The following is a 24,109-nucleotide window of genomic DNA, read 5'->3' as shown; positions in this document are numbered from 1 at the left end:
CTTAGTAAAGGGCTGTCCTGTGTGGTTTTGTCATAAAACTTTGTCAAATATTGTTTTCAGAGAAATTCTTTATAAAAAATGATTTCTGCAGTTTTGCGGTTAATGTCATTTTTTTTTTTTGGAATTTGCTTTCTGTCTCATGACTGATGTCGGAGCAAGAACCGTAAACATTAGTGAAATTCCTCGGAAGACCAACGCGCTCTTGGACAGCTCTCAACGCCAGCTGACGTCAGGAAACTGTGACTTGGTAGACGAGCTCGGTCGCCATTGCGGCTCAAGCTTTCCTTCGTTTTCCACGGTAGTAGTTCCGGAACACGACCTGTCCAGTTGGAGCCATTGTGGCGCCAGGCTCTACAGTTTAACGCTGAGAGGGCGGAGCCTGGGATTAGTGCAAGCGGGGAGAGAGAGAGAGAGAGAGAGCGGAGGAGCGGCGGGGCAGCGCGGAGAGAGCTGGAGCCGCGGTGGAAAAAACACTGGGACACACACACACACACACACAGAGCGGGTCCCGTGTAACAGCGGAAGCTGTGAGCGCGGATATACAGAGCTTGTCAATGCCATGAATTTTGTCACTTTGCTGCAGCACTAAAGCGAGTTGTTGTGGTGGAGCGGAGTTTTGTGCGGACGGACGGACGGCTCGGCTCGGCTCGGCTGCTACACTGGGACGGAGGAAACGCTGAGAGCTGCGCATGTGGCGGGTTGTTTATAAAGCTGAGCCAGCCTGAAGCTCGGTGTACGCGCAGGATTTATTACAGCGGAACAGGCGTAAGGTGGGGCAAAGGAGTGAGAGCTGAGCGCTTCCACTCTGTCCGCCCCTTCTCTCTGTTCTTAACGGACATTTTCATCGAAGGAGAGAAAGAGAAGGAAAAAATACGAATACACACACACACATATATATATATTTCCGCTTGGTGGAATGCGGGGAGCGTTCCCAGGTTAAGAGCTCGTGCACTTGAGAGTGTGATATTTCCCGCCGCTGACACACACACACACACACACACGTATCTCAAGGCAGGAAATTGTCCGGTCTGGTGGCGGTTGGACCATGGCCGACGACGACGTGCTCTTCGAAGACGTTTACGAGCTGTGTGAGGTCATTGGGAAGTAAGTGTCAGGTTGTTGAAGATTTGTCTTCTCTCCCCTCCTCCTTCTCTCTCTCTCTCTTTCTGTACGGGTCAGGACTAGGTGTTTCTGTGCATGAGGTTAGGATTGTTTAGGCAAAGCCCACCCACACACACACACACACACACTGCTTTATGACTCTACTCTGAAATACAGGTACCCTGTGCTTATTAAACTCTTGTCCTTGGATGCAGCTTTTATACCTTTTAATATGCCTATTTCAGCTGGAAAAGTGAATGTATTATACATCTAAAGCCGATGAAGGTTGCTGAGAATCACAGTGTACCTTTTAAAGCTTTTCTCTAGAAGTGCATTAAATATACACGACATGCACCTTCCCAGGGAAAAGATGCACACTCGCTCACTCTTAGTAAGTCTCAGGGCCACTGTGGATCTGGGGCCTGTCCTGGGAGTACTGCCTATGATGTGGGAATGCGTCCTGGACAAGACATCACACCCAGTATTCCCAGAATAAGCTCACTTTCAGTAAGGGTCATGGTCACAGAGCATTCGGAGCCTATATTGAGGCAATGTAAGAGTTCGAGCACAAACATTCACACACATACACACCTAGGGCATATTTAGAATGAATGGCATGTTTTCTTGGGAGTCGGAAGGAAACCAGAGACGAGACTCAGGTTGAACTGGGCAGCCTGAGATGGCAACGCTACCGTTTGTTCTACCCTGCTGTAAAATCCATGCTACAGGTATAAAAAGGTACAAGGGGCAACAAAACTGTGCATCTTGGTTCCTTTATTCCTGAGAGTTATGCTCAGGATCAACATCTGGATTTCTATACTTTGTGTTCTTCCTAACAATCTGTCTCCAAATTCATGATGTGCATTATTTAGAAGAAAGGCAATACTTGCATGCATTCTGTATGATCAGTTTTTCTGTCACCAGAGTAGTTTGTAAAGATTTAGCAATAACCGCCTGAGTCACTCGTGTTGAGCTAGTCTTTGGTGCTGGTTAGGTGACTCAGGAAAGTTTTGTGACCCAGGGGTGGGTCCACACATGTAGCAGCAGGCTCAGAAACTTCCAGACCTCACAGTGAAACCATGCCTTAAATCTTGCTTTGTAAGGCACTTGGATATTAGTGGTGGTTAGTCAGACATTTGTAAAATAGGTACCGTTGATTATAATAATCTTTTGTCACTCATTCAAACATTTTTGGATATTAGTCAACTGTGGAAGAATAACTACTTTCTGCAACAAAATACGATTGTTTAAATAGACGCACAAATAAACTGGCCTGGCCACAAAAAAAAAATTCCCATGCACGTATAATTTGTTCAATTGCTTTCAGCTTTGTTTGCGGAGTGCAGTATGGTGGCCAACTCATGTGTGAAAATGATTCCTTATGTGCCCAGAAACACTCTTTTACATGTTGAGTCCTGGAATATGCCCCTGCCATCAGGGAAGAAAATTGTATTCGGTCATCAGTACATTCAGGTCATCTGCTGACTTAATTTTATTACCACATAATGTTACTAAGCCTAGAACCTAGACACTGCCTTCAAAGGCTTGTACAGTGGATGATGGGTGCATTGCTTCATGTGCTTCCCTTCTTACCCTGACACACACATCGCTCTGGAATAGGCTTAATTTGAACTCATGACCTTTTTTTATTCCTCCAAAGTCTAATTATGCTCCCAAGAACACTGAAGCCTTCGTTATGATTAGTCTCATTAACAGTCCCAATCCTGTGATTTCTTATTTTATTGTACATATAGCTGTGATTTTTCTTTTTTTTTTTTCTCCTTTTTTAAATAATTTAACCACATTTTTTATGTAAGGTTGACAGTTTAGCACTGTCCTTCCAGGCTGCCCATGCATTGGACAGTTTTTGACCAAATTCCAGTCCTTTTAATGTTATCTTTGCATAATACAGACCAATAATTTGACCCTTCTCAAACTGCATCTCAGGAAGTGTATGTATAGTGTGTTCATATATACATTATATATCCATGTCTGTATCTGTATGTGAGAGGGATATAACTTGAGCTGAACTGAGAGAGTGTCTGCACTGAGGCCCTCATATGGATCTACTTGTTCAACAACCTGTTGCTTCTTTCTTCAGGTCAAGTTGTTTTGACGTCAATAAAGAAGTGTGTATGTGTTAATTTAGTCCATAAATAATGTTAAATAAGGGCAGGGCACATTTATGTATCTGGCTTTGCCATATGTTGTTATTCGAGTATGTCTGTTATGTTTGTAATTTTCACCAGTATCGACACATGCAGTATATACAAATCCTATTACTGGGAAAATAATGGTTAGATGAATGGAAACGTATATGAAGTTTTAAATCTCTCTGGGTGTAGGTGGTCTATTTTAAGTGTGTTTAGAATCTGTGATTCCTTATTGGACAGGATTTATTAGTTATCTGGAGAATTTAAAGTTGCGATCAATGCTGGCAGTGTTGCTTATGTCAATCAGACTTAGCCTTAAAAGTAGAGAAAATCACTTTTTTTTTTTCTTCCCATTTACAGACCTCTCATTCTAAAACTGTCCCTCCATACACACGCACATATCTGTATCCTGTCCTGGAGAGCATCATGACCCAGAAAGTTCTGTTGTGAATGCTGGCTTTGTGTTACACACCTGATCCAGAAATTGAGCAGCATCTGTACTGAATCAGTTTGCAGAATTAGTTCTTAGTTTGTTTCTTTGGTTTAATTAAAAGCATACAGCCACTTCAATGCTTTTGTAAGTCCCCCTAAAAGACACACACACAGTTAGAGGTCTTTTCGGCTCTTCTTTTTCCAGATTCTTTGGAGAATCTTTCATTAACCGATGTTGAATCTTGGCCATATTTACTAATAGATCAAAATAGATTAGAATAAATTGAAACATATTTTCATTGTGCAGTATACAAAGCCAATGAAAAAAAGATAAACTAATAAACCAGTTATCATAGAACCAGAAGTGCATAAGTGGCATATTTACAATACATTACAACAAAGATATACAGCTATGAAGTTCTTATAAACAGGAGGTTCAGTAGGCACATTCATGTTCAAACATTAGTACCTCCTCTTTCAATTCTATTTTTGTGACAAAACATAAATCATCTGATTGTAGTGGTTCTCAGTATTAGAAAAACACAACCCCCCCACAATGGTTCAGTAGCTTATAGATCCCCTGAAGTAATAATTTCCTGACCATCAGTCTCACATTGTTTTTGGTCCATTTCTCTTTACGAGATTGCTTCAGTTCATTGAGGTTTTTAGGTATTCGCTTATGCACAGCTCTTTTAAGCTTCCCCACAACTTTTCATTTGGGTCGAGGTTTGGATTAGGCTAATGATTTACTTATTTTTGTAGATTAATGTAGATTTACTGGTAGGTTTTAGATCATTGTTCTGTTTCATGACCCTATTTTGACCAAGTTTTAGCTGTCAGATGGATGACTTCACATTTGCCTCTAGAATACTCTGGTATATAGAAGAGTTCGTGGTCAACACAATCACTGCACTGTGCCCAGATCCTGTGGCTACAAAACAATGAAGTGTTTTTGCTGAAATGCTATTTCATATGTACATATATGAACACACTTCATCCACGTGGAAATGGGCCTCTTGCTTTTAAGCCCTTATTTACATTTCTTACATGTTCTTCAAGTCCATACCCTCATACACCCAACATTGACATGAGCCTGAATTTAGGCCTATGATGTGATGGCTAATGAAAGTTTTTAGCATGCTATGAAGATCTGAAATGATAAAACCCCACTTGACCTTATATTCATTTGCATGTAAAATCTATCTGCTAACATTAAAACAGATGTTAATTTTGAGTTTTTTGTATGCACAGATGTGATTAACATTTATTTGCTATTTTTCTTTTAGTACACTATTTGTTGTTGTTTATATGAAACTGCTCATCAACTATTTTTCAAGTTGTAAATTATGCACAGACACACATATGTTCACACACACACTGACCAGATGTAAATTTGGTGTACAGATACACCAGAGAAACAGTTTTTTTTTATTCCATACAATCAGATTTGACTACACACAACTTCTCATTAATCAATGCTGTCTTTTTTCCTGAAATATAAGGGGGGGGGGGTAGTAGTTGTTTCAGTATTCTGAAGGCATTTTATTACAAAGATCATGCTATAAAGCATCTAAGGGCACAAATTAGGCACGATTGATTTGTACCATGTCCAGAAACAAATCACTTACCATGTTGGGTAATTCACATCATTGCTTTCTAAACAACAGCTGTAATTCTAAGGTGCTCTTGCTAGCCGTACAGATTTACATTACTCACCAAGTGCGTCTTTCTTACTGTCTCCCCAACTCTGACCTGGTGCTTTACTGCACTAAACACATGTTGTGTATAGGGGGGGTTCTTTAATCAGTCTCAATCTCAGCTTATCTTCCAGTACATTGTAATTGTTTTAGTTTGGCTTTGCTGGAAGTGCAGTAGCTATGTCCAGTCTACACTTTGTCTGTGGGTTAGCTGCTTGGTCACACACATCACACATCTCAAAACGTCACACGTCTGTTGTCTGATGGCGGTGTTTTCTTTTACACAAAACTCGTTTCGGCTTTGTGGTCTACAACTGCTGACCCCCGATTTCACACAGAACGCTGAGGTGCAATGACGGTCCAACATGTCTGTGTTAAAGAGGCTGTGTAAAATGGGCTTGAGACTGATGCTAGAATGTTTCTCAGGCTAACAGCAGTGCTGATTTGTAGAGGAGACAGTGCTCAGTGCAGGCGGGAGGCTCAGCTGATCTCATCCTAGTTGCTTTTAAACCTAATCTCAAAACTTAATTATTCTGTCTTCAGTAGTTTTGAGTGTACAGTACAGTGTGTATACCTGTGCTTTATTTGCATTTTCACTTAGGTGTGATACACACAGGCCTGCTTACAAAGCATGGTTGTTCTGTGACACACAGTGGCAAGTGACCTTACATCTTACTCATATGGCAGCCAGCAGGCTTCAGACTCGTCCCGAGCGAGTCAAAAAGGGCATGTGGATTTTAACTTTTAATAGATTGCATTAGTTTCTGAAGGCTGTCCCACTAGACATTTAACCCGCCTTCTGGCACACGATGAAGGAGTTCTGAATTAATGGCTAAAAGACTACAGTTAGCACATAGTTAACATTAACAAGTGGGTTTTATACACACCTTCACTACCAAATATTTGGTGTGTATATACAAAACAGCATTGCAGATTCTTTTACATTCGTATGTATTCTCTTAATTTTGTTCCTCGTGAAGGCTTTTCTGATTGTTTTAAGGGAGTTTTTCTACTTAAAGATTTAATTAGGCATGACTAAGATTTTGACTGTACATCAATTCATTTATTATAACAATTAAATATACAACTCATATGCAGGTTTAGGAAATATGAAAAAGTAATAAGTGTCCTTGTGTACCTCGTGGCTTTCTAAAGATATGTATTTTTCCCTTGCTTTAAATGGAAATGAGTGACGAGTGTGTGTCAATATCTATGATTTGTATTTAAGAGATATTCATTTCGTGGAGAATGCTTTGGGTGATGAGAACGACTTCTCTTGACAGTGTTGTGACTTCCTGCAGCTTCTTTACAGCTCAGAGCTCAGCAGTGACGCAGGACGCTCATCATTAAGCTTCGGGTTTTTTTTATTTCAGATGGTAGTCGGCGTTCTCTTAAACAGGCACGTCTTGTTACACATGTTTTTTGTCGCGCTTTCTTTTCAGTTTTTTAACAAAAGCTTTGGTGAGAACCCACAGGATTTTTGAGCTTACAGCAAGGTTTAGGCAGTTTCTATAGTGTATCTGCACAATAATGTGTCACCCTGGCACACACCGGACTGCTTCCATACTATTGGTTTTTAATTCAGTCATCTTCCTGACCTGACTGAATCACATTGTACTAAGCTGGTTTCATTATGATTTAACATGTGCAGGGACAGGAACCGTGATAAAATCACGCTTTGCTTGGAACATCTGCATGGATGTGGATAACAGGAATGGGAAAAGCCTTTTTACGCTTTCCCATGGGAACAATATTGAATGCACTGCGTTCGTAACTCCATAATATATGCCCTATAAGATTTCTGCTTCCTAGGTGATTTAACTCTGAGTCATGTGACGTTTAATCAAAAAGCTTGTTTCTCGACTTGTCTGTAAGGGTTTTCACTCCCTGCACAAGTGTATGAGAAAACTGGTTTTGTTTGGTATATGGCCCAAACGCAAAGAAAATTGGGCTTTAACGCTCACTTACACAGCAGCAGCAAAGTGTTCTCACAGTGTATGGATTAAATATTTAGACGCTTCAGTTTATCTGCTTGAGTGAAAAAAGCTTTGTTGGGTTTCATCCTCCCAGAGCATCACACAGTGTGAATATCGATAGTCTGCAGAACATTTCTGTAGAGGTGTGGACAGGAGGTTCTCTCACCTGCTCAGTGTTTTTCTTTGTAGACACCTTTTATACGCAGACATTCTTATCTCTTATAACCTGAAATATAGAGCTGCATAGGTGCGATGCGATTAAAATTGCAATTTAATCACGATTTTATAAATATCCCGATTCAATATGAAATTTTTCTACTTTTGTCACAATTTTACCTTTTCTGTGTATGTATTCCAACGTAGTCCATTCCTTATAACATTGGTTTTCTCACTGACAAAACAAGCAATACAAAATAACTCCAAATACAAGAGTTTAACTGAGCAGCACGTATCTTTACCATCCACCATAATTATTATTTCACAACAAAATAAGCAAATAAATTACTCTTACTACATGGAATGAAAATCTGTAAATCATACAGTGTATCACTCCTTAGACTTTAGAAAGGGGATTTGTAGGATTATAAAGAAACACTGACCTTATAATGCCTTAGATGGTTCCAAAGACTGAAAACTCAATTTGACAGTAAATACGTGGGTTGAGTGGCGGCGATGGCATGACATATAACATGGGCATGATAACATGGGCATGATAACATGGGCATGATAACATGGGCATGATAACGTGGGCATGAGGCTTCTGTTGCACAGGATTTTCAACTAATTAGTGCTTACAGTGTTTTGAGACTAGTGTAAGCGTGTGTAATGAGTGGATTTGAGACTAATTCGCTCAAAAGGTTTGGAGAAAAAGGCTTTTCATTTTTTCAATGTTTGATAAGGTAACAAAAAAACAAGTTTCGGTTGCGCCACTCGAAAGCTTCTGTGCTTGGTACAGAACAATTTACATTTAAGGCTGAGGTTTTGGGAAACTGTGTATGAAAATTACATTTCTCCATATTGTTAAATATGATGATGATGATGATATTTATAATAATTATTTTTAGTAGTAGTCGGGCACCCTCATGGCACCCCTAGTACTGTTATTATTTTTAAAGTGCAAAAACGGATTAATGTGGGTTTTATTTTTCTAAGTAATCTAACTGACTGTTTTCCTAAAATTCCTATTTTTTCAATTCGGGACTAGGTACCCCTATTCCCCTGAGTTTTGCACGCACCCCTATGAAACTTACATCAAATGTACAGCCAGCTTTTTCGAGCACAGTGGAACCCATGCCTAAGCGCTGATTACTTTTAGCTTGCATGTTTTTGGTCTGATTTGAAATTAAGAAATGCCATGTCAGAGAGCTTAAAGAGCACTTTTTACAATAATATTTATGTCAATCAAAAATAGTTAATCCTTTAAAAAAATGGCCCTCAAATCACAGTAAAAATCACTATTTTGATTTTAAAGGGGATTTGTAGAATAGACACACACTGAAAACACGTTTGGACCAAATTTGAAATACACTCATGAAACTTGACATCGCACAACCTTAAAATCTTTTCTTTTAAACAGTTTAGAAACTCTAGACCTATGGATTCTATGATTATAAGTAAAAGAATCACAGGAGTGCCGTTTGCTTTGAACTTCAAGTGCTCTGTACCTGTAAGATTCACATGCAAGGGGGAGAGGCAGCCACGCCCCCCTCGGTAGATACACACGTGCACGCACACATGCATGCACGCACACACTCAGCCTCTTTCTTTCTCTCTCCGCTTGATATCACAGGCAGTATACAGACTCGTAGGTTTGGAACCGTTTTCAGTGTTACGCCCAGGTGCACCATTCTTCACAAATATTCACAATATTATACCACGGATAAATCTAAAAGACCATGGTGTTATTAGAAGGCTGTATTGCTGCTCACCAGAGAAGGTTTAAATCCTATAGTTAAAAGCTCTGGTGAGATCTTTAGTCACAGAAGAGACAGTTGTTGCTGGACACTGGACTGAGTGCTCCTACACTGATGGGCCTCATCAGCCTCATTAAACCACAACAGACAATGTTTAATTACACCTCCAACTGGGAATCTAAAGTGATTTTAGACATCACGTGTAACAGAGTGCTCATTTTAGTGCTTTTTACAGTTCTGGATGCAAAGTTGCCGATTGCTGTGGTTTAGTGAGTTTAGAGTGTGTGGAGTGCAGCTGAGTGCTGCTCTGACTACAGGTGTGATTCTGTATATTACACACCCAAACAAAAGCTGTACAATAGGACAGCATGACCCAAGTAGAAAAAATCTGTTAGCATTCTAGTTTGTCCCATCTTACAGCACAAGACTGACTTTTAAACTACACATTTGGTACACCGCGCCCCGTGGATGGCATAAAGGTGAGCTTGCAGCGCTGACCTGCACCAGCTTAGGTGCGTAAGTGCACCTGTTAAGCGTCTGTGCGATGGGAGACTGGTGTGATCGCGGCCGCTGTGATGAAGGACCAGCAGGAGCCGCTGCCCACGTCAACGCACTCTGCCCCTCTGCCAGCTGGGCAATGCCTGGATCTGCAACCCTTTACTTCTCTTATTCCCCTTTTTCCCTTCCCCTCTGTTCCCTTCGTTTTTCCTAGTGATCTTAATGAAATGATCCCTTTTCCTTAAGATCTCTTCTCGTGTCAGTGTTTGTGGTGCCACCTGTGCGTCAAACAGGTTACATGCCCTAATGTGAAAGCGCCCTAAAATGTTCGTTCTGTATAAAGGCTCTAGGTGTTCTGTAATATCTGTGGTTGTACAGTAGTCTTGCTTTAAGATAGCTTCTGTTCTTACTTAAAGGAGTAAACATCACCCTATTCTTAGAACTGACTGTAGCCCTATAGCATTGGCTTTATTAACTCCATAGTCAAAACTGTTTACAGTAAAAGGGGTTACTTGCATTTTCATTCTTTAATGCTAAAGCTGTTATATAAATGGCCTAGTGCCCCCCTGCCCTTTTATTGGAAAATCTTAACATATTTTAAACATTGAACCAGATTAAAAATGAAGCAAGCCCTCTAAGTGGTGGGACAGCAAAGCATGCACCCTGGATTGTGGATTTGAATAACAACAATACTACAGCCATCCGTAGGTACAGTAAGAGTTGGGTAGCGTTAGCGGTGGTTGTTCTCTGTGGTTGAAAGGGATGGCACACCCATGAGTATATGAGCGTTGGTCTACGGATGAGGGCAGACAGCGATGGCTGGATCACATGTCTCAGAGGAAGCACATGGTCCAATACCCTCCCTACTTGTTAGCTCCCCAGTGGAGGGATTAATAGATCACCAGATTAAGAAGGGTTTATTATTTAACACACACTCCTCTACCAATGACTTTATATATGGAAAGAGAAAATTGGTGGTATATTTTGGCTCTTACTTGTTTCTTAATGCAGTAACTTGTAATTTCATACAGCTATAAAAGCTCTATGCAAATCCAACATATATAGAACATAGAGAGTTTATAAGAAAATAACATGATTTCTTTCTATTATCATGTGAAAATTTATTAAATAATAGACTTTGTTATAAAAGCCATAGAATATGTTTCTGTACATTTAACCAGACAGACAGCCGTGTAGTGTGAGCTGTTAGTGGGCTCATGTCGTACATGTCATAGCTGCTTATCTACTTTCCTCTTTCTCTCTCTCTCTCTGTGTCTGAAGTGTGTGTGAGCGCTCATTGCACTCAGCAATGCACCATAGCTCTTTTTACTTCTTTATCATACGTTCCCTGTGTGAGTGCTTTGTGCCTTCGCTTAAGTCTGTCAGATATATTTTATGCGATGTTGCATTGGATGATGGGGATGATGCACATTCTTTACATTCCCTGATAGGTTTGACTGCAGCATCTGAGCCCTCAGCGTAACTCTGATTTACAGCGTCATGTGTCACTCTTGCTCTCACTCTGGTATGCCAGAAGGACTGCTGCACCACGTTTAGATGAGTGCATTTTATATTGTGCCTTCAACTTTCCTGCAGGTCTCAGAAATCGTTAAAGACTGCGATCTGGCTCCAGAACACAAGATTAATATCTCAGCACCAGTTTGTGTATTTTCTAAAGCTCTCTAAAGTTACTATTGCATTGGTACTGTTTCCTGTGCTTCGCAGTGGTGGTGTAGCAAATCTTGCAGTTTCTTAATTTAAATAAATGTATTTTTTTGAATGCACGCCACACAGCAAAACGTATCTGATTATTTTAAACACATTTTAATAGTCCAGATTATCACCCAGTCATGATCTGTACAACCAATATAATTTGATCAGTTGTGCTTTTTTCGTCCTTAGTCTAACATGTATGCAAATAAAATACTTATGTTTACAGTCCATATTACAAGAATGTGAGATTTGTACAGGGTTGAATGACAAGAATGTTGATATTAGTTTTTTTTTTTTTTTGCAGCCTAACCTTAAGAAAGAATTACAATTGTGAAATGTTATGAGAGTGGAAAGGAACAAAATAAAGTAAAAATCCAACCTGATACCAATTCTGCATTTAGTGCCAGTATTGTCGTCCCATGTTGAACTTGTATGGCTGTTTTATTGTCTGCTGCGGTACACTTGGTTTTTCCTTTTGGCAGGTGCACCATTTTAGCCTGCCTCCATCTGATAATAACCTTTTACTATCTCATAAAACTCTATACTAAGCTGTCAAGATCAACTGCGCCATTAAGACCTGAACTGGGGAATAATTACAGGCACTTTTAATACATCTGCTGTAAAGAGACAGGAGTCCGACGCCTCAACTCCACTTTAAAACGCACAGGTACAAGATCACCTAAATTATCATCATGATTAATCTGCATGACCATCCTCACAGGCAGGACTGCTTTCGGCTGTTGGGTAGCAAGACTAAATATCCAAAACAAATTGGCCTTCTTGCTGCACGGTCATTTTACTTTCTGATTTACTGGCTGGAAGCACACTGTGAATGCTCCACTCATTCATGCTGTGCAGGAGCAAGGAAAGAAGTCCATGCAGTTGTTTGCTTTCCATCATATTGAGTGGAACGCATGGAGAAGAAAGTCCCACACAATGCATCATTGACCAGCTGATGTCAATGTGGTCAATAAAAGGCTATCTAAGAACCTTTCCATTTATTCTGCCTGTCAGTGGCACAAACACTTGGCGGTCTGGGCCTGTCGGTCTCCAGGCAAGACCGGTGGGATTTTTTCCTGGCTTTTGGTTATTGATTGGGAACTACTAAGGAAGTGAATAAGGGAATTTTGAGCAGCTTACACATTGGGTACCCTGAGAGCCATGTCATGTTTTGGACTGAGAAACAGATGGAGAGAGAGAAAGTGGTATTTGATTGTGTTCTGTTGACCCTTTAACCGCTCGGTGAACTTCAGAGATCTTGATGAGGGCTTTGCTCTTTTCAAGAATCCAAAGAAGGCAGCGGCACCACTGCGACCACCATGTGCTCAAAGAGGCCCCGAGGACACATCAGGCCTTTGACATTTTGGATAGCACAGAGCTGCTTTCCTACATGCTCCCTCACCAGTTAGCAGTTGTTACAACCCACAACGAGAAATGAAACTCCACCAAGAGCTGAGGACTGTATGATACAGTAAAAAAACTGCTAAATATGTTTTTATTACCTTTTTATATTTGCATGTGGATATACTAAGGCATAATAACAGATAGGTCACTGTTCGAATTTTACACACACACAGGAAGAAGACGATTTTCCATATTATACCAGCTTCACTGAGTTAAATTTTAAGCTGAATTTTAGTAATAAAAAAAGGAACAAATGTGTGTTATCTCTATGTGCAGTGCAAACAGGATGGCAAAAACACTGGTGCATTAAGAACCGCTCTTAAGCATGCGCAAAGTGGAATATTGCAAACAGTAATCATCCTGTCTTCAGTGTGTGCCTGAATTCAATTGTATTTAATGACCTTGTGATTTGTGCGCGAGTGGGAAGCAACACCTAACTGTGTGTGACTGCTATGCATCTTCTGTTTTTCACACAAATGCAATAATGCAGAATAGGTGGCTCTACAAAAAAGAGAGAATCCCAGCTGAATCCCGAACCATAAGACGATCTGATTCGCAGACTGATCTGATAAAAGACCCTCTCGATAGCACAGATTTAGCTGTTTAATTTAGATATTGACAGGCAGCTTTAGCGCTGGAGGAAAGTCAGTGTTGGCTTCTTCCTCATGCACCCAATTACCATCCTCACTAACAGCGTAATCTTCAAAACCACATGCTGCCTCTGGATGTACCCTGAGGGGAAGCGCTGGGAGTATTTTCCACTATTTTCTTCTTAGATTATTTCCCACTTTCTTCTCTTCTTTACAAGTTTCTTCACTTTCATTTGTTTGACATGTATATTTATAGAGAAAATGCCTTGAGAAATCATTCTGGATCCTTTTACACTGAGGTAGAAGGAATTAGTTTAGTGCTGATACTCTAGCTACTTGTTTGGAATAGATAGGAAACTTGTGCTCTAAGGTCTCGTGGCCTGCGAGGACTCACCCCAGCTCTATTCTCCACAGAATTAATCACACAGATTAGAAATTATGTGGGGGAAGCTCTGTTTAGTGTTCTGTGAATTAAACTTAGGGCGCGGTGCGGTAACTCTGTGGCCTTGCACTTGCAGGTTCTAGGGTTCGTTTCCCACCTTGGTCCTGTGTGCATGGAGTTTGCATGTTCTCCCTGTGCTTGGTGGGATTTGTCCAGGTACTCTGGTTTCCCCCCCACAGTCCGATTAGGATTGAATGCAGATTAGGTTAATTGGCATTCCCAAATTGCCCATAGTGTGTGTTTGTGTGTGCGCACGCACCCTGCAATAGATTTGCACCCTGTCCAGTGTGCGCCCCACCTCGTGCCCCAAGTCTGCAGGGATAGTCCATCCGCAACCCTGCGCTCAGGATAAGCAGTATAGAAGATAAATGAACAGTGCTGCTTTATGCAAAAAAAAAATGGTGTTGAGAACTTTTAACGTCTTCTGTATGGAATGATGCTTAATTGTGTGAAGCTGTGAAAGTACATTAGGCGTGTTTATGAGCTCATTAATTCTAGTATAAATATTACAGAAGTGTCTTTGATTAATTGATTCTGAAAATCTCTTTAGCTGTGAAACAAGAGAGCTCTGATGTCGCATTTCTATTCTGCATGATTGAAGAAAGAGAAGAGAGAGTGATGGCCGAGCTCAGATTTAGCCTAGTAACTACTCAATATCAAGATCAATATTAATCAAGTGCTCTCCTTTAACATCTGTTGAATCAGTGGTTAGTGGATCCTTATCTTTTGCTAGTCTTCTTTATTTGTGTGCGTTATTTTTTATCTCCATTCAGTTTAAAAAATAAAATACATAACCGTATTCATGATTTTTCAAAAGCATATTGTGTTTATTTATCATGAGCTTAGTATAATGTCATCATATCACCCAGCTTTATTCATACATAAACTAAACAGGACACCATATGTGAGTATTTCAAATTTCTTCAGGATTGTAAGCTCCTTCCTCTATTGTTTTTTTATTTTTTCTGTGCGTGCCTGAAGCAGACTGCAGTTGTGTAAGTGGGACTGATGGAGTGCTTGGTAAAGAGGTTACAGTTGAGAACTAGTCCTGTACTCTGAGCTGTGGTTTTTCAGCCTGCTACAACTTAAAGCTCTGCTGACCTTCTGCTCCAGTTCTTCATTCTGCAGCCATGCACTTTGTTCCAGAGCTTTGTGCTGAAATTGACTCAGCAGGCATCATTTCTCCCACATAATGCTGGACTGAATCAGTGATGTGTATTGTACTCTTAGGGGGAGAACATGAGCAAGTACCGCAACACACACGCTGCCGTCACCAAGCGTTTCACTGCTGTCGAGGTAGGTTTTGTCATCAGTACAGTATTGTTTTGGGGTCCCTCCTACTTGTAACCTCATTCCAGTGTTCATATCCACTTACTCCCACACCACAGTCGCGCACACACTTCATTACAGTGATCCAGGCTTCACTGAATGCACCTCCCGTGTAACTGGAGGAATGAAGGTGGTTATTATCCGAGCAGTTTGTACTTCTTAAAGCGATATGATGCAGCATGCTTACTGTCCACTGCATCTTCATTAACCTGATGCTTGTAAGTGACAAGTGAATAAACACTGAGGGGATGTTCAAGGCTGCACTCTTAGGCTGCTGCTGTAATAAATAGTATGTCAAAACAGTAATAACATAGCTGTTGTGAAGACAGAATGTTTAGTTTAGTGGTTTTAATTACCGTCTGCCATCATCATTGTCTCAGCGTTACAGAACCTTTGTGTGCATAAATGTGACTCATCTTGAAAGAAGAGACAACAGAGGGTACTTTAAATTGTCAAAGAATATATTAATTATTAGGGCTGGGAATAACCAGGGACCTCCCGATATGCTTTCATGATGTTAAAAATGTCTATATTGTGTATTAATTTTTTTTTTTTTTTAGATTTTGTTACAATTTGTAGCAAACGTAAATAATTTCTCATACTACATAGGATGCTGTTCTATGACTAGTTTAGAGTGCACCACCTGCAGGATGATGGAGGAATAGGAACATTTTATCACCTCAAATGCAAACGTGTACAAATTCGATATTTATTAAAAAATGTTTGGTAGTCAGTAATTCCAAATCAGAAATTGCCACACAGGATATTAGGTTAGGATAGAATCGAACCTGGGCCACTAAGCCACCAGTGCCCCATCATGTGAATATCTTTAAATAATGTGTGTAATTGTGTCACTGCTAATTCTGTAGACGCTGGAGCTGTGCAATTTATTTGATTACGCAATTTAATTACATTTTTTCACAATTATTAGCTACATTTACAGCGGTATAAAATCGACAAATTCTCCAAAAAAATATATATATATATATATTTTAAAGTATCGCTTTTTCTCTTTTTGAGTTTGGTGCGGTTGGTGCGACACCCCCACCTGCTGGACTGGAGTGTGAAGCGTAAGGTTGGGAGGAAAAAAGATTTTTGCTGTGTATGAAACATAAAATTTAAACAATTAACAACACAAGTTACACACTATCTCAGTGCATATAAGATGCTTTCAGTAGTTTTTAGTACAGTACTTTTAAACCTGTAAAAATATATTTCTGCTTGAGGAAATAAACAGTAAACAGTATTAAATTAAATTGACTTGAAAAAATTGGATTGTCCAAACATTGAACCGAATTGATAGTCTATCTATGATTCACAGCTCTATCGCCCTCCAGATATGCAAAATGACAAAAAACTGAGAGGACAAAAAGTGTCGCTTTTTTTTTTTTTTTTTTTTTTTTGCTATAGCAGCAGCAGTGGGTAATTTACACATTCCCCATGACTCTGGGATAAAATACTGCTTGGTTATGTGTTAACAGAGAGGCCGTGGCATGGCTTAATCAATGACCAGTGTGGTCCTTATTCTGTTTTTGCAAAACAGGAAAAGTAATCAGTCCGGTAGCTTTCAGACTTGGAGCTTAGTGTTGGAGACCAAATGCTCATACAGTGAAACCCATTTTTAAATGTTACTTGAAAAAGTGAGTTTTCAAGAATATTGATTTATATATTATATTAATATGTCTGCTTCATTAACTGAGATTGAAGTAAGAAAATACACCAAACCCTCAGGCTAGCATTATCCTTCTAGCTAAACTGCTTGGGTACGAAAGCTTTAAATTCCACTACATGGATAAGTTGTCTGGCTCTTATTCACTAGGTAGCTAGATAAAAAGAGAACAAATACAAAACCTTTTTTTTTTAGTTAAGGCTAACACATCACCCTGGAATCTTGTTTCTTTCCTCCTTTATAATTGGAAATCAGATATTTCACTTTCTGGCTCTTATCCGCGCATGATTAAGTGTGCTGGGCATTTGGAGCTTGTTTACCATGTACCTACTTTCGAAATCTCAGTGGCTTCCTAACACAGTGATAGGAGCCGTACCTTGTTTTTTCCTAACTATGAACCACAGTGATGTATTAGTCTGGAAATGCGTCACACTCCCCCTGAGCTCAGCCTCCATCTCCTCTATCTACATGTGGAAGCACTCCCGGCAAATTGATCCTGTAATTCACCAAAGCAGTCCAGCTGCCCCTTGTTAAAATCTTTTCACCGTCCTCTCAAGTACAGACCATCAGCGGGAAAATCATCGCACTCATCCTCTAGATATAAAAGGACTTTCAGAATGGCTATTTCAATAGTCTATAAGGTCTTAGGATATGAAATGGTGACTTAGAATACTGCTTTTGGAGCTTGAAATAATAATTAAAGGTAAAGGTCTCAAAGTCTTTTTCGGTTTGAGCATAATTCTGCTGTCTATGATGAGCCGTGTTCATTGGTAATAAGGGAGTATTTTTTTGTCCAAGTTTAAGACATGAACCGTAGTAATAAATGCAGCCACTTAGTGTATGTTTATGTATGTTTATTCTGAATTTTAATAAAGCATGTTCACAGCATAAAGGCTCTGAGCATGCCAATGTTTATTCAGGTGGGACGGGACATGTGGAGCAATGTCAGCAAGTGGTAATTTGCTGATTTTAGTGCCCTCATTTTCCACCACCGCACATTCTTACTGGACTTCATGTTTGTCTTTTTCTAGCAACAAGCTAGCCAGCTAACTGGTGAGTAATGTATATATTCCCTAAAGATCTAGTTCTTAAAGCAGTTTATACCCAAGGTCGATCATCTCACCTTTATGCTGTAGGTTTGTGGCTAATAACTTTAACTTTTCTACACATTTAGGCATTTGGCAGACGCTCTTATCCAGGGCGACTTACATTTTTTTTAAATCTCATTATTATACTGAGCAGTTGAGGGTTAAGGGCCTTGCTCAAGGGCCCAACAGTGGCAACTTGGTGGTTGTGGGGTTTGAACCTGGGATCTTCCGAACAGTAGTCCAATGCCTTAACCACTGAGCTACCCCTGGCCTACACTTTTATACTATAATGATTTAGAATCACACAACACAGGTTCCCTAGTCTGATTCTTTTCAAGGCTTCTTCCTCATGGCGTTTCATGGAGTTTTTGTATTGCCTTAGTTAAGTCTTACTTTCTCATAAGGTATTGAAATATCAATCTGGATTTCTGTAAAACTGTTTTGCACACCTATGTTTATGCCATAAACTGTTGTTAAGAAAAAAGTTGGTAGCATGCATGAGCCAAACTGATGCTTTGAATAACATTTATTATTAAATACATGCCAGTAATCTGGTTACAGACTCATCTATGCCCACATGTACCAAAGGTTAACAAGTCTGGTCTAACCCACAAAAAAGCCAATGCATCAGATATTGCTGAAAAAGCACTACATCACAGCCTACTGCATATTGGGCTTAGCAGGCAAAGGGTCTGGTGTCTGGTGGGTGAAGGTTACGCGACGATGACAGTGTAACACTATGCAAGGGCCAATGAATTGTACTTCGATAATAATAATTGCCTAATAATAATAATAATAATAAAAAACAACTAGAAAATAAGCCGTATTATCGTCATTTTTATTATATTTTTATTACTATATAGCTGACTATTGGCACAACCCTAATCCCCACCTCGCGACCCACAGCATAGGAGGATCCACCACTAACGTGCCAGTGCGAGACAGCACAGCACCCCTTCAGAGATCATGTGGAGTCATGCCTCAATTTGCATATTAATGTTTTTTTTTTTTTTCTTTGTATGCTTGTAACTTTACAGTTTTTCCTCACTAGACCTAAGTGGACCAAAGAGAGCTCCATGAAGTCATTTCTAGCAAGGTTTGCCGAGTCAGAGCTGAACACCTCTGGGCTGAATCACAAAACCAGATGGACCCCAGTCCTTGTCACCCTGAGTCACTGCCTGACTAAGGCTCTTATGGCTGTATAGGCAAACCCCCACAGTCATGCTTCTTCATAAAATAACAGTAAAGGACGACAAGATCTGAAATCAGATGGCTATACATTTTTGGCTTACACATTGTACAGTTTTATATATGACATTTATACAACAATTATATTTCATAATTGTTTTAGTGGCTTTTTTAAAATGCCCAGGAGCACACAATGTAAATGTAATCTCTGGGATCCTCTGCATACAGACTAAAAGACTGTAAAAAAGCTGATTTGCAAGTGTCCTTCTGTGTGGTCAGTTCTATACTGTACAATAACGAACAGCGAAACATGTGTCACTTTTGTCACTTTTGTCAAGTTTGGTCATTGCTGCATTGCATTTTGCTCAAGAGAATAAATGAGGGAATGGCAATAAAGATTGACACATGAACTCTTTGTAGTGGTTCTGTGTCTGACTTCCATATGTTCTCTGCAGTGGTGTGGGGGAAAAAGATACTTGATCAGCTCCGGACCAGGTGGTATTCAGATCTAGCCTTGCTCAGGGTAAAACAGGGTAATACTAACAAAGTGTCAAGTGGAATAAGTCAAGGGCGCTTTCTGCCGATGTAATAATATATATTTCCACTAGATATAATAGATCAAGATAGATTTCGATTGCTAACATTCCGAAGCAAATGAGGCTCGACACGTTCGTAGCAGCTCCAGAGGCCAACCCTTTTACACAATGTCAAGTTCTTGCTAAGAATAAATGAAGTGCTCTATTTGTACAAAGCAGCAGCGTACAAGGCTTCATTCTGCATATTCGGCCAGGTTGATTTGCAAGAGCAGCTCTTGGGGAAAGGCTTCCAGCTGCTGTTTTGCATGCTTGTATTTTTCAGGGCTGCCTCTGAGTGCACCAGTGTGGCTCTCTCTACCTACCTGTGCAGTATCTGCTGTCTCCTCTTGCAGTGCAGATACAGCTGCAGTGTGTTTACACGAGGAAATGAGAGCTTGCAAGTGCCAGTCTGGTCCTCAGTTTTCCAGTTTGTCCGTGGCTGCGTGACCGGTGGAGTTCTGTCCTGCTTGTGGCTTTAGATCGAGATTAGTAACCATGGTGTTTACAGGGCTTAGTCCAGATACACTGAGAGCTCGATCCTGGTTGAGGAACAGACATGGTTCACCACATATGGATTCTCATAACGGAAAGAGAAGGTGGGCAAGATCTCTTTGTACTCTTTCCTAGAAAAGGTCATCTTTTATTTTGAGTAGTTCTGTTTTACTAGTGAAAGTATTCTGTCTGTGGTGTGGGTATGAGGAATCTCACAGCTGGATTTCAGTTCAACCTGATATAAATATAAGATTAGTTCCTGATGCATCTTCATTTAAGTATTTATTTCATTTTATTTCTGAAACATGAGTTTGTACAGCAGAATGATTTGGTGCTTTTCAAACCAACAACGAATTTAATCTTTTAAAATTCCAAATGCACAATGCTGTCTCTGCTTGGCCAGACTCCAACTTATAAATTATATTTCTACCTGTGTATAATACTGCTCCAAATGTTTTTATTTTATTTTTATTTTTTTTGCAGGCCTGTCTGGCAGGGTAGTTTAAGTGTGCATAGATTACTGTTACATATGCAGCATTAACAACAGTACCATGCTGATAGCTGACCTTCTCAGCGCTGGTATTGTGTGAAATCACCTGTGCAGTGAGCATCCTCATGTCTTTCCCTTCACTGCTTACTGGGCCTGTGATCAGAGCTGGTTATTTTTCTTATTAGAGGATTTGTCTGGCTGTGTTTTAAATTATTTAAAATCAAGAATATCAAGAGTGAGTTCTTAATATGAACTAATGGGTGATTCGTACTATCTACAAGGAGAGACTTGTATCGTTCAGGTACGTATAAGTACATTACAATATTTCTTGATTAAGGTTGTCTTCTCTGCACACCGACCGTTTGTCAACCAGAATGCAAGTACAATGTAATTAACCATGGTCAAATTCCACAACCATCGTTCCATGCAAAAATACATTCTGAAGTTCAGCTGAGACTCATGTGAGGCGTTTGCAGTTCCTCTGGGCTAAACAGAGTTTGTATCTTTCAAATTAATGGTGTATTGTATAAGTTTAGTGTTAAACTTGCCTCTTTCATTTCCCCAGAACTAGCCGTACGGAGGCAGTTTCAAGGGCAATATACTGTAGTACCGTGTGGTACTGGGTCTACAACCGAATGAATAAAGTTATGTCCCAAATCGTATAGTAATATAGTGCTACTGTAGCCTGTTACTGAGTAGATGTTTCTTCTTATGTTTTCTCACACTTTCCGTGTACGTTTCCTCGTGCAATGATCATAAAAAAAAAAAAAAAAAATCAACTAGAAGTTTAATGATGGCCAGGTACTGAGTGGGAAGTTAACGTTTACTGAGGACTAGCAGTAGTGAAGAACAGGGACATCTAAAGTAAACTGAAATGAATTTGACCTTTGGAAAATCGGAATTATTACAGACAAGATTGAAAGAAAGAAGCTTAAAAAAAGAGAGAGAGAGAGAGAGAATAGAACTGATGCACAAAATGATTAACCTGAGTAACTGCGTGTTGAGTTATCTGTGTCGCTACAAGTACCTGTCAAAGACATAAGAGTGTCTTAAAGATGGGGACGTACAAGCTTATGATTAAGAGTTTCAGTAAAGTCAAGATGTACAATTATGATTTTCAGCGGTCTCCTTGTTGTGAAAATGTACTGTAATTTATATTCTCTGTCAGAGCGGCCTGGCCTCGATAATCTAAATGCTGAAGGGATCCTGGTTTAAAATAATAATAAGAATATTGTTCTTTCCTTTTCGTCTTTAACTTTTCTGACATTGTTTGGGATCCGGGGTTGAAGTCATCCGACTGGTCCAGTAAACTAAGACTAGGTTATTGCACAGTTTCATAAGGCACATGGAACTGTTCTTTACTGCTCAAGGCCAGATATTGTTCCAGATGCACCATACCAAAGTGCTGTTTGCTGTTGTGTGTTAGGGAGTAAACCCGTGGCTTAATTATTGATGATAACAAACCCTCTACTTCTGTTGGCGATAATGTGGTGCTGGAGTCTCTTTACCTTCCATCTTTCTGCGCAAAAGCAAGCGGAAATGCAATGCTGGGGCAGAATGTAAGGGGTTGGGGTGGGGACTCTAAGACTGACTCGCAGAAGCTGCTGTTGTAGGACGTCATATTTGGTATATACAGATGTTACAAAAAGCTTGGCATGTCATTAGCATCGCTAAACATCATGCTATGCGGCGTTTCCCCTCTCCCGCTGCGCAGTCGGTGTGTAGCTGTCAGTTTCAGCATATTGCAGCAGACATGATCTCTCTGTTCTGAGCTTTAGAGCATGGAGGCTTTAATGTATGTCATGGTGTGTGTGTGTGTGGGAGAGAGAGTTTCTCCATGTCTTTTTAATCATCGTTTTCCTCATTGGCTCTTTGTACCTCATTAATGTTATACATGAGTATTTGTTAGGGAAATAGATGTTTGGGATCAGAGGACTATTGTGTAATCCTGTGTAGATGTGAGTTTTAATAACCACAAGCACCTTTTTGTGACAGTGCTGAGTGAGATGAATAATTCAAGACGGTTTCTTTGTTGGAGACCAGAGCCAGGTGTGGTGTGTGTGTGTGTGTGTGTGTGTGTGTGTATATATGTGGGCTGAAGCCCCTCAGTTTCCTGTTTTGCCAACCTCGTATGCTGCTTGTTTCTGCCTCCTACACTTGTGTTGGCAGAAGAGGTGATAATGAAATGCCTGGTGTGTCCAAAGTAAGAGTCCTGTCTCAAGACTTGCCATGTTCAATTTTATTTGTATTGCACTTTTTTTTTACAATAGTCACAAAGCAGCTTTAAAGAAACCTGGATGTTGATTTAGATTTCCGAGCCAGAGGCGACATGGAGGGAGAAACCTACCCAAGAAGGAAGCAGACGGAAAAGAGAACTCGTTATTTCTGTCGAGTGACACCGGATAGTGCGGATATAAGTCATTACGCTTCCACAACTCTATACTACAAAGAGAAATACTATCAAGTCTATGTGTTGGAGTGGTGGAGTGAGCACAGAACAGTCCTTATAATTAAATAACCAGTCCGTGTAGGTCTTACAGTGTCCATGTTACTTTTCTAGTAACAGCAGGTCTTCGTTTTGGGAAGTGCAGATATTTTGGGTGTTGATGTGAGCCGGCCATTCGCACAGTTTTGTTTCTCCATACTATGATTGACAGTCTGTCTTGTCCCGCTGGTAGAGCACATCAGTGCTGCGTAACTCTCCTGAGTGGGTGAGGTACAGCAATTATTTGCTTAGTGTAGAGCTGTGAATTTGCTTTCTCTGCTCATCAGGTTGTCAGTGTAAGCTGTCAGTTGGGATGTGTTTACACCGACTCCAATTCAAGCAAAGTGGATGTTTAGGTTTATGTCGTCCCTCTAAAACAGTTAGGGCTGGGCATCACCAAGCACCACCCAATATGATATTATCACGATACCTAGGTGGCGATTGGATTTGTATTGCGATTCTGCTGGAATCACAATTTCATAAATATCCTGATTTTGAACAAACTTAGCAAATAGTTTTCTCCTACCATACAGGGTGCTGTGCTGTTTGCAGTTTGTGAATAGTTTAGGGTGCACCATCTGAAGGATTATTCAATTCAATTTAATTCAATTCAATTTTATTTGTATAGCGCTTTTAACAATTGTCATTGCCGCAAAGCAGCTTTACACAATCAAAAGAATTATTTAAGTTTGTATAAAATGTGAATGTGTATGAATCAAAATGGTCAGTTTGTCCCTGGTGAGCAAGCAGAGGGCGACAGTGGCAAGGAAAAACTCCCTGAGATGGTAATAGGAAGAAACCTTGAGAGGAACCAGACTCAACAGGGAACCCATCCTCATCTGGGTGAAACAGAAAACAGTAAATGATCTGCATT

The 24,109-nt window shown here is 40.1% G+C and overlaps 1 protein-coding gene across 7 annotated transcripts in view; it reads left to right on the top strand.

The window, feature by feature from the left end:
• The first annotated feature begins 300 nt into the window (after nucleotides 1-300).
• caska (calcium/calmodulin-dependent serine protein kinase a) overlaps nucleotides 301-24,109 on the top strand; it is a 135,796-nt gene continuing 111,987 nt past the window's right edge. For 2 of the 7 annotated variants that reach the window (XM_053495728.1, XM_053495723.1), the window contains exon 1: nucleotides 301-1,104. In XM_053495728.1, the coding sequence (XP_053351703.1) occupies nucleotides 1,046-1,104 (59 nt within the window). In that variant the 5' untranslated portion in view covers nucleotides 301-1,045. The remainder of the gene's footprint in view (nucleotides 1,105-24,109) is intronic. The other 5 variants (XM_053495729.1, XM_053495726.1, XM_053495730.1 and 2 more) reach the window with 3 other exon arrangements.

The sequence above is a fragment of the Clarias gariepinus genome, chromosome 5, assembly GCF_024256425.1.
Source record: "Clarias gariepinus isolate MV-2021 ecotype Netherlands chromosome 5, CGAR_prim_01v2, whole genome shotgun sequence".
NCBI classification, from domain to species: Eukaryota; Metazoa; Chordata; class Actinopteri; order Siluriformes; family Clariidae; genus Clarias; species Clarias gariepinus.
The sequence above is the reverse complement of the archived record's forward strand: the minus strand, read 5'-3'. Positions and strand labels throughout refer to the sequence as shown.